The following is a 12049-nucleotide window of genomic DNA, read 5'->3' on the forward strand; positions in this document are numbered from 1 at the left end:
GTACAGGTATGTTACAAAACTGTTGCCGTTCAACACTAGTTACTGTACATTAGCTCATACCAGCAACTTATTTACTCCATTAATTAATCTTTCTTCATAAATCATAGTAATATTACTAGTAAGTGTTATCTTAACACATAAGAAAAGCAACCCCCCCCCCCCCCCCAAAAAAATTAATTAAATAAGTACCAACCTCCTGTAACAGCTACAACTCCTCTTGAACTTTGACCTGTTCCAACAGAGTTGGTAGCAAAACAAATGTACTCTCCGACATCATTACCATCAGCAGTTAAGATAGTGAGGGATGGTGTCTGTATGGTAGAACCAGAATATTTGTTGTTGTTTTGTACAGTGATGGTCTGTGTGACACCATTACCACTTATTCTCTGCCAGTATACACTGGTATGAGCAGGAGAGGATGTAACGGTACATCCAATTACCAATGTGTCACCATAACCAACAGTGTATGATGTCTGAGTAAGTACAACAGTTGGAACATCTGAAAAATGTTACAAATAATGTTCTGTTAGTTTCACTTGTTATATAGGGGAATTGAATGATACAATCTATGGACTAAGTCAGTACTATATTAAAACAGGATCTGACATTACTAAATGTTTCAAAAAACCTTATCAGGACCTTTCACATGAAACAACCTTTTTTTTCAAATTGCCTGGGTTATGAAACATGTAGAATCTCAAAATCATCATAATTCTGTTGATCATTAAGCACATATTAAATATCAAAATTGTATCATATTACCTCAATTTACCTGATTTCTATGTCGAATAGTATTTTTTTTTAAATTTTAGTGATAACGCCAGGTAATCTTATTTTTTCTCTTATAAACTGTAAAGTGTACATAGCCTAGGCCATGGACTATAATGACTTAGCTATACTGAGGTTTCATGGGTACCAATTTTCTTAGATTGAGAAAAACATAAAGTTTAGACATTTTATTGAGTGGTTTTTTCAAAGTCTACCATCAAGCCTGCAGAAAATTTTTACTTCATTGAAAAATTCAAATTTGTGGTTCACTTTTACCCATAAAATCAATGGAAAATATTATCCAATGAATAAATATGAATCCATAGTAACTGTTAAAACTTACTTCCAGCTACATTGAGAACAGTTATCTGACTCTGTCCTGTACCAACACTGTTTTCAGCCAAACATCTGTAACTGCCAGCATCAGCTGCTGTGGTACCAGTTATAGTGAGAGATGGAGTATTCAGTGTTGATCCACTATATTTGTTGTTGTTGGTCACAGTAATCTCTTGTGCAGCTCCATTTATAATCCTCTGCCAGAATACCCTAGTATGAGCAGGATTGGATGTGACTGTACATCCCAATGTAATGGCACTTCCAATGTTGATAGAATACGATATTTGAAGAACATTGACAATAGGTGCATCTGAAATACAAATAGAAATAGTAATTATATTATCAAATAAAGAGTTATACAGTCATTTGGATGTGAATTTTGTTATATTCCTAAAATCCACAAAAATATGCTACACTACTAATACTATTCAGTGGTCCTTTCAAGATCAAATTAGTAATGGTTTCCTGCTTCCAACATCATAGAAAACAACAAACAGCTTATAGAGGTTTAATACTTTAATATTAATTTTTGAAAGATAATATTGGTACCATGTGGTATGTTGAATAATGGACAAAATGAGAGATAAAATATTGAGATTTCGAAAAATACTCCATAGAAATAAAGCTTTCAAAAGTCAAAATGTGAGACTTTACTTTTCAAAACTTATCCAGGTATAGTTTTCACAATAATAAAAACATTGCAAAACAATCCTGACAGTACTTGTAAAAAGATATACGTCTCAGCCTCCTCTTTAAGTTTTGATTATTTAGGACTTTATTTATGATTATTTGATTTAATATCTTATTTCAAAAATAATTAATGATTATGTGATTTTATCCGCAAAAATTTGTGATTATGTGATAACTTGGACACCCTTCTGATTTTGTAAAACAACTTACTTCCGATGACATCTAAGAAGGTCTGAGAGCTCTGGCCAGTTCCTACAGAATTCTCTGCATAGCATACATAGTATCCTTCATCTGCAACAACTGCATTGCTAATGGTCAGTGATGGTGAGCTTACTGTTGAACCACCATATTTGTTGTTAGCTGTGCCCATGTTTATATCTTGGGCAACACCATTAACTATCTTTTTCCAGTAGACTGATGTGTGTACAGGGTTGGCTGATACAGAACATTGGAGTGTAACGGAACTTCCTACATTAACACTATATGTGGGAGCAAGAATATTAACCTGTGGAGCATCTGCAAATAAATCAGTGTATCATATAGTTTTGTATATCTATTTTTGGACTTGGGAAATGAAAGAGAAATGGGATTTATATAGGAGCACTGGTCTTGTTTCCAAATCAATTAAAAATAATGGTTTTAACCAAAAGTATTTTACTTTAAAAGATGTTAAGAATTGCAGTTGAAAAAGAATAGCCATATATTTTGTCTCAAAACAAATTTTATTTGAACCAGTTCTTGAAACAGAAATGATATTGTAGCAGAATGATATATTCTATTCTAAGCCTTGCATGTACAAATAAATTTCATATTAAGATAGTTAAATATATTCCTTTGATTAAAAAGAAATGGTTCAACTCTCCCATTTTCTGTAACCTTTGCAAAAAGTTCAAAATAATGATGGAAGTTTTAAATGTAAGTAATAATAAATAAGACTTACTTCCTATGACATTCAGGAAGGTACTTTGTGACTGTCCTGTTCCAATACTATTTGTAGCATAACATGTATAATATCCACCATCAGAATTGACTGAGTTACTAATGGTCAGAGATGGTCCATTGACTGTAGCACCACTAAACCTGCCGGTCACTTCTACATCAGTGTTTGCATTATTCAATGTTTTTACCCATTTAACACTGGTATGTGCAGGGTTAGAGGTCACTGTGCAAGTCAAGGTCACACTGTTTCCAACAGTAACACTATACTGGCTTTGTTGAACGGTGACAATTGGTATGCCTTAAAAGGATAAAAAAAGATTATAATTATTACCTTGAAGTCTTTCTTCCTCAACATAAAATCACAAATAAAAGCACACAATTATTATATGAATGCAGCTAAAAACTATACTAGGTGAATATTAAAGTATCATTATGTGAAATGATAAAAAGCCTCAATAATTTGTGAATTAACAGTGTATAATTGTTGACTTACTTCCAGTTATGTCTAAGAATGTTTGCTGAGATACTCCTGTTCCAACAATGTTTGTAGCTGAGCACCTATAATATCCTTCATCACTATTGGCCACGTTAGAGATGACCAGGGATGGTGAGTTGACGGTACCACCACTATATCTGTTATTACCACTAATGACTATATTCTGATTCTGTCCATTAACTTCCCTTGTCCATTGTACAGAAGTGACAGCAGGATTGCCACTAACACTACATCCTAGTGTTACAGATCCTCCAACAATGATAGCGTATTGATTTGAACCAATTGTGGCTATTGGCAGATCTGTGAACATAAATGAGATATGTATGTTAATAGAAGAGATCTTTCTTTACATAATTTTTGTATGTGTTTTTCTCTTAATTACATTCCAGAAAACAGTTTAAGGTGTTTGTAGCCCCTTTTCATCATACAGTAGGTCAAACTATAACCTCCATTCCAGATCTAACTTTTTCAAAAATTGGTAAAGGATTCCGTTGTATCAGTGTTAAAGTGGAATGTTGACTGTACATTTTAAATAAAACTGAAACATTTTTTAAGATATTTTATTTTGAACTTGAAGTTGAAGATGAGATTCTGTCCAAGTTTCGTAACAATCCATAAAAAACATCAAAAGGTTTAAAAAAATGATAAAATACAAGCAAACTAACCGAATACGAATATATACGAATATAATAAAGAAGATGTGGTATGATTGCCAATGAGACAACTATCCACAAAAGATCAAAATGAATACTTTATTTCTCATAAAACTACAATTACATAGTTATAGAGAACATACATAAATATAACTATAAGGTACACTTTTTACAAGCATGTGAAAACAATACAAAACCAAAAGTTCTAACTTTACCTACACACGCAATGCATTCTACTGTAAACATTTGTAAAACATAATATACTGTTACCACATCTGGATATCCTTCACTGTCAAGAATGTTGTTAACCAATCAAAACAAACAAGTTTGAGTATGATTTTGTTAATATATCAGATTCAGTAATGGAGAAGTCATATAAAGTAAATTAACCTAAATAAAATAAAATGTATAAGTTTTAAAAATACTTACTTCCAACAACTGAGAGGGATGTCTGCTGGCTGTTTGCAAGACCAATAGAATTAACAGCAAAGCAAGTGTATGTAGCACTATCAGTATCATCAGCATTATTGATGGTAAGTGATGGATTTTGTGTAGATGATCCTGAGTATTTGTTTGTATTTGTGTTAGAATTAATGGTAGTTGTTTGTCCATTTTTCAGTTTCTGCCAGTACACAGATGTAGCCGATGGTGTTCCACTGACAGAACATACCAGGGTGATGGCATTTCCATAATTAACACTGTACTGTGATTGAGCAACAACAACTGTTAATATACCTTTGAATAGAAAAAACGTAATTGGTATAAAAATTGTAATGCACTTTTAAAAAGAAACAATTTATAAGTTATTGTAATACACTTTTAAAAAGAAACAATTTTTTGGTTATGGTAATAAACTTTTAAAAAGAATCAATTTATTGGTAATTGTAATGCAACTTTCCTTAAAAACAGTAAATTGTTGTAAATTGTAACTCAACAATTATATCCTTTTTATTAGATTCAAATTTTTAATTATAAGATAAGGAGATGTGGTATGATTGCCAATGAGACAACTATTCACTAGAGACCAATTGACAAAGAAATGAACAACTAATGGTACCCATACGGTAGACTCAAAATTTTTCAAACTTTTCAATTATAATACCACATAGAGGCTCCATTACCAAGGAAAGGGATAGCTGGGTTCTTTCTAATTTAAAGATATAATCCTCATTTATTAAAAAAATGTCTGACCAATGGAATTTAACACCAGTCTGCCCAACTACCACATTAATGGTCATCTCTAACAAAGTTTCAATAACTCAGTGTAAATATCATCAGATAACATGTCTATTTATTGAACTAATGGTTTGGATGACCAATATAGCATTTCTCAGAGTTTCAATTACATTCAATACTTACTGCCGGTTACATCTAGGTAGGTCTGTGAACTCTGACCTGTACCAACAGAGTTAGTAGCCTGACAGATGTAATAGCCTTCATCAGAGTTAGCAGCATTGTTTATAGTAAGAGATGGTGTGTTGACAGAAGAACCTGAGTATTTGCCAACAGATCCAAGGTTGATGGTTGTTGTTTGACCATTAACCAATCTCTGCCATTGTACTGAAGTGTGTGTAGGGTTTGCAGTCACTGTACATTGCAAGGTCACAACATTTCCAACTTGAACATTGTATGTGTTTTGAAGCACTTGAACAACAGGTACATCTACAAATATAATAAAATCCATCGTTAACTCTCTGTTTTGGTTATCAATTAAGAAAAAGGCGCAATTCTAAAAAAATTTAATTAAGAATGAAGTACACAATTAAGTGTTTTTACCTGGTATACTGTGGATTCAAAAGTATATGTGCGATAGGAGAAAACCATATATTCAAAAACTCAAAAAAATACAATTTATGTCACTTTATTGGGGGGGGGGGGGAGGATGGAGGGGTCAGAGGGGTCCTGATCCCGAAATCCTGAGGTCCCGAACTAAAAAAAATTCAAATCCTGACATCCCGAAACTCAAAAAGTATTCCCGGATCCAGAAAGGATCAATCCCGACATCCCGAGCTTAAAAACACCTGATCCAGACATCCTGAAAAAGGTCCTGCCCCCCCTCTTTATTAGAACTAAAATTTTATGATTCAACCATGTAATTCAGGACCCTCAAAATATTTGTCATTTGTCTCCATCCATAAAAATTGAAATAAAAGAAAATAAACAAATTCTTAGTATGCCTGCACTAAACAAAGTATCATACACATTTATAACCCTAATAATTCAGTGGTTATATTCTGCTTATCCATGATTACTTCATTAACACCTGAATGCATAGACAAAGAAAAATCTTCAATCAATCATTTAGAATTAGCTCAGGATTCACATATCTCAATTATATTATGCTGATTGCTGATTGGTCACCTCTTCTACAGGGCACCATTCAAAATCAAGGATTCATGAAGAGTTTTTTTCACATGTTAGGACTTCAGGCCCTTGCAAGTAGGAGAGATCGATTACAGGTAGGGACTGAATTATTCCTGTTATCACATTAAGAGACACTGCATATATTCAACACTGATTTCATCATTTTTCACTTACTTCCTTGAACATCCAAGAAGGTCTGCTGACTGTTTCCTGTACCAACACTGTTTACGGCATAGCAAACATAGAATCCTTCATCATTCTGGACAGCATTGGAGATAGTTAGAGAAGGACTTGAAACTGTTGATCCAGTATACCTGTTACCAATAGTGACTGGTTGAGAAACACCATTAACGACCTTCTGCCAATATACACTGTTATGTGCAGGATTGGCTGATACTGTACAGGTCAGAGTTACAGTTCCTCCGAAATTAACTGAGTATGTAGGCTGAGGTACGACAACAGAAGGTGTACCTGAAAAAAACATTTAAACATTGTTAAATATACTCTACTTCTGTGTTTCAAACAAAATGTACTTTAGTCAACATTTTTACACCGCAATAAATTTTAATAAAAAGCAGTGTTCAATTCTTTAATGAATATAAAATTTTGTGAATTTTAATATCTTCATATGTTAATTTGATGTTTAAAGGAGATTAGAATCATGAGCAAGAAAAAGAAAATATAAAACCTTGCAAAGAGATATCATCATTGAAATTGTGAAATTATATATCTTCCAAAATAAATCATTTTTCAGTACATGTGTATTTGGTTATTGAATTAGTATTGCTTATATAAGTACACTTTACTTCGTGTGACTTCATACAAAAAATAATCATTTTCACCTGATTTCAACATGTAATGTTTGATTTCAACATGTAATGTCTTCAAAATTACAACTGATGGATTTAATGGAATGAAGAAAAAAATTAGCAGCTCTGCAAAAAGTGGATGATATTTGAGTTATCATACTGACATACACTTTGATGAACAGACACAATGTTTCCCGTCTAAGATGAGTGCATTAAGATTGGTTAAAATATGTATTGCTTTGGTTGTAATTGTATATAAACTTACTTCCAAGAACATCCAAGAATGTGTTGGCACTCTGTCCAAGTCCTACACTGTTGGTAGCGAAACAAATGTAAAATCCTTCATCATTATTATCAGCATTATTAATGGTCAGTGAAGGATTACTAACTGTGGAACCACTGTATTTATTGTTGTTAATAGTAATTGTGGTAGATACCCCATTGATGTTTCTCTGCCAATATACATTATTATGAGTGGGTGATGCTGTCACAGTACATTCAAGAGTTCTACTGGCCCCAATATTCACAGAGTACTGGTTGCTCAGAACAGTTACTACTGGGGTATCTGGAAAAAAATATGCAGTAATTAATATCAGTAAACAAGAATGTGTCCATAGTACATGGATGACCCACTCCCACAATATTAGAACAGTTAATTTACCAGAAATTAGAGTGCTTACTGATCAAGGAGTAAACATTCAATAACTCCTCTCCTTTTCCCATTAGAAACCTTTGTTTTCTAGTTGTAATCCCATTTCCAAACATTTTGCATATAGAAAATATCATATCCAATAACAATAATAAAACTTCTATTCTTTTAGCCCCCTCTATTATTGTAGAGATATCATTGATAAAAATTAGATTACTAAATGATTGATTGGGATTGATTGCTGGTTTTCAAAGATGACCCTCAGTGCAGGTACTATTAGTGGTCAGTTTTGTTGGTAGTGAAACTAGAGCGCACAGAATAATTACATTTGGCAGGAAAACTACCAATCCTAGTCAATTAAATTGAAGTAGAACACACCTACCACATGCATGGTTTCAAATTCACAACCTCAGTGTTAACAAACCAATGATACAGTAAATCAACTATTTGGTCAAGCCCAAAGATTACTAAATACAAAACTTGTCTGAATAATTAAAAATAATCTCACATACAAGTGAATGACCTAACGTTAAAAGTGACAAAAAGGCATGTTTCTTTTCCCAAAATTTGGTTTAAGTCTTGACAATTTTTTGCAGAAGAAAAATAATCTCAATAATTTATTATTCTACATTAATCAATTATAGTAAACAATTCTATAGTCAGCAATTCTCCAATTGGTAACATCAAACAAATGGACAATCAAAAATTGTTAGTAAAAAAACTTACTGCCAACAACATCTAAGAAAGTATTTTGACTCTGTCCAGTACCAATACTGTTAGTGGCATAACATCTGTAGCTTCCTTCGTCACTTAAAGCAGCATTATTGATTGTCAGTGATGGACTGTTGACTGTTGAACCGCTGTACTTATTATTGTTCATGTCAACGTTGGTTCCGACATTATTATTGCCAATTCTCTGCCAATACACCACAGTGTGAGTAGGGTTGGCAGTCACTGTGCATCCAAGTGTGACAGTTGATCCAATATCAACATTATATTGTGGCAGAGAAACAACCACTTGTGGTAAATCTATAAAAATGTAATAAATAATCAAATATTCATCCTTACTCAATTATCAAAATCTAATGTCAAATCTATAAAAATTAAAAAATTAAAATTAAGTTTCTTAAAAAATTGTTCACCTAAACATACCCTTTTTGAGAAACTACAATCATCTTGGAGACTGTACAAGAAGTTGAATAAATATTTCAGGAAATTAAATGTCACCATAGTTCTGTATGGTCTTCTCTCAGCAGTGATTGATCACATATCAATTACAAAAATTCTAAAAGTTTCATTTAAGATAAATCCACATCTACAGAACTATTTCCTATATATTGCTAACAAATTATCACCAAGATATAAATTGCTATCATATATAACTTACAAATATCAGGAAAAAAGCATTCATTGCATGTACCTTAAAGTCATTTTAGCTGCACATAAGTGGATATACTTGTAAATCAACTAATTTTTCTAGAACAAAGTATTTTTGATAGGACAAAAACGATGGTTAATCTCAAGTCATGAAAATGATAAACTTTGAATTTCTGTTGTATAAACACCCAAAAGATGTTTAGAAATATACCATGAACTGGTATCCATGATAAATAAGTTGGTTTACAGTGTGAACAAGAAAATCATTTCTTACTTCCTGTTACATCAAGGTATGTCTGTTGACTGGATCCTGTTCCAGCAACATTGGTGGCAGTACATGTGTAATAGCCTTCGTCAGAATTAGCTGCTGATGAGATTGTCAAAGATGGACCGTTCACTGTGGATCCGCTGTACTTATTGTTTCCTGTTCCCATGTTAATATTTGTTGACTGACCATTGACCACTCTTGTCCATTGTACAGAGGTGTGTTGAGGTGTGGCAACAACTTGACATTCCAATGTAACAGTATTACCTAAGATAACTGAGTACTGGTTGGAAAGTACTGTTACTGTTGGTTGAGCTGGAAATATATTTAAGTTATATTTAAATTTTTATTTTAAAATAAGAAGGCAAAATCAGCAAGTATGGGCTTTGCTCATTGTCGAAAGCTGTACTTTACTGTGACCTTTAGTTGTTAATTTCTGTGTCATTTGGTCTCTTATGGCGAGTTGTCTCATTTGCAATCAAACAACATCTTCATATTTTCATAATAACCAGCAGGTCGCTTTAATTTCAATCATCATTTAAACAGTGACCACATAGAAGAAAGCTGCAATAATATCAGTTATCAAAGATGCAAGCATTGTTAATCTATTTATAACTTTTTAAAGCTAGATGTATTTGTATATCTATCAAAGAAACTATAAAAAATATTTATTGAGCAATTCAATTTGTGGCACCATGTTTTGTTATTGAGACATAAATCATACAAAACTTACTTCCGACAACATCTAAATATGTCTGTTGACTGTTGCCTGTCCCAATACTGTTGGTAGCATAACATGTGTAGAACCCTTCATCACTGCTCGCTGAAGTTGATATTGTCAGAGATGGAGTGGCAACTGTAGAACCACTGTATTTGTTGGTGTTTGTAACAGAAATGGTATTTGTGACTCCATTAATTGTTCTCCTCCATTCTACTACAGTGTGTTGTGGGGTAGCTGTTACCTGACACTGCAATGTTATAGTGTTACCAAAATTGACTTGATACTGGTTTTGTGGAATGACAACTGAAGGGATACCTGAAAATATAATAAATATGATTAAGAATTTTATCAGATTTGCAAATAGAACTCTAATTTTAAAATTGTTAGAATCTAGGTCCTTATGAAATACTGGTAACTGCAAGAAATGACTGTACCAAGTCAGGAATATGACAGTTGTTATCCATTCTTTTTATGTGTTTTGTCTTTTGATTTTGCCTTTTGATTAGGGAATTTCTCTTTGAATTATCCACAGAGTCCCGTATTTTTGTAATTTTACTTTTTTCAACAATATATGTACTTCATGTACTTATGTGACAATAAAAATGTATTCATTTTTTTGTCAATACATTTCTTGTTTTTTGTCGTTCTGAAAAAATTATGCTCTTAAAAGTATGGTGCTATGGAAAAAAGTGGATTGTATTTTTGGAAATAATGCATTTAGGACATGTATGGGAGTCTACCATTGTGATATTTTTCAATATTGAAATTGTTTATAGCCTACTTTCTCTGTGAATAACTAGCATTATTTGAAATTGATATGGTGCAATATTTTCTATGGTTCAATAGGGTACTGATTACTCTACTAGGTCAAAACATTCAATAGGACATATTTAAATTCTATTTTATCACTATGGAACAATGAAAGTCAAATGGGATCCAAACAAACTAAAACAGTATATCACATGCAGATGCTTGTTTCTCTTTCAAGATGATATAAGTGATTGAGGTAGCCCCATCTTCAAATTATACATACTTCCAATAACAGTAAGGGTGGTCTGTGAACTCTGTCCAGTTCCAACACTGTTGACAGCAAAACAGACATATGTGGCTTCATCATCTTCCACTACACTAAAGATTTGTAAGGATGGATTCTGTACACTAGATCCTCCATATTTGTTGGTGTTTGTATTGAAATTAATTGTTGTGGTCACACCATTTTTAATCTTCTGCCAGTACACAGATGTCTCAACTGGGTTGGCTGTGACAGTACAACCAAGAGTGACTTGGTTATTTAGATTGATACTGTAGGATGAGCTGGATACAGTTACAACTGGTACATCTAGTTTAAAGAAGAAAAACATATTTTAATGATGAGGAAAAACCATCAGAGATGACATTCAAGTGTACTGAATATTACCACAAAAACAAGAATGTGTCCCCAGTACACGGATGCCCTATCTGCACTATCATTTTCTATGTTCAGTGGACCGTGAAAATGGGGGAAAATCTCTAATTTGGCATTAAAATTAGAAAGATAATATCATAGGGAATGTGTGTACTAAGTTTCAAGTTGATTGGACTTCATCTAAAACTACCTCGACCAAAAACTTTAACCAAAACTTTAACCTGAAGCGCGACGCAAGAACAAACGTACAGACGGACAAACGAACGTACGGACAGACAAACACACAGACCAAAAAACATAATCATTATAATCATGATAATGCCCATAAATAGGACATAAAAAAAGAAAAATACTATAGTTCAATTATTGGTAAATATATTATAATACTGATTAGATTCATCCATTTTGTGTTCTGCTGTTTGTCTGTTTGTCTTTTTAGCCATGGTGTCATTTTGAATGTCCCTATTGTATCAATTGCCTCTCTTTCACTGTATATCTTTGCATTAGACTATATAGAATTGAATGTCCCTATTGTATCAATTGCCTCTCTTTCACTGTATATCTTTGCATTAGACTA

General features: G+C 32.9%; 2 protein-coding genes across 25 annotated transcripts in view; both read right to left on the reverse strand.

Moving 5' to 3' along the window:
* LOC139514377 (exportin-1-like) overlaps positions 1-12049 on the reverse strand; it is a 667034-nt gene that overhangs the window by 370282 nt on the left and 284703 nt on the right. The gene's annotated exons all lie outside the window — the stretch shown is intronic.
* Positions 1-12049, reverse strand: part of LOC139514373 (hemicentin-1-like) — an 89605-nt gene that overhangs the window by 11198 nt on the left and 66358 nt on the right. For all 24 annotated transcript variants that reach the window (XM_071303505.1, XM_071303512.1, XM_071303513.1 and 21 more), the window contains 13 exons: positions 11101-11406; positions 10080-10382; positions 9356-9661; positions 8431-8733; positions 7321-7620; positions 6421-6717; positions 5242-5544; positions 4312-4617; positions 3227-3529; positions 2735-3031; positions 2005-2310; positions 1112-1414; positions 194-499 (listed from right to left, as the gene is read on the reverse strand). In XM_071303505.1, coding sequence (XP_071159606.1) covers positions 194-499; positions 1112-1414; positions 2005-2310; positions 2735-3031; positions 3227-3529; positions 4312-4617; positions 5242-5544; positions 6421-6717; positions 7321-7620; positions 8431-8733; positions 9356-9661; positions 10080-10382; positions 11101-11406 — 3939 coding nt within the window. The remainder of the gene's footprint in view (positions 1-193; positions 500-1111; positions 1415-2004; positions 2311-2734; positions 3032-3226; positions 3530-4311; positions 4618-5241; positions 5545-6420; positions 6718-7320; positions 7621-8430; positions 8734-9355; positions 9662-10079; positions 10383-11100; positions 11407-12049) is intronic.

Source organism: Mytilus edulis, chromosome 3 (genome assembly GCF_963676685.1).
Source record: "Mytilus edulis chromosome 3, xbMytEdul2.2, whole genome shotgun sequence".
Lineage (NCBI taxonomy): Eukaryota > Metazoa > Mollusca > Bivalvia > Mytilida > Mytilidae > Mytilus > Mytilus edulis.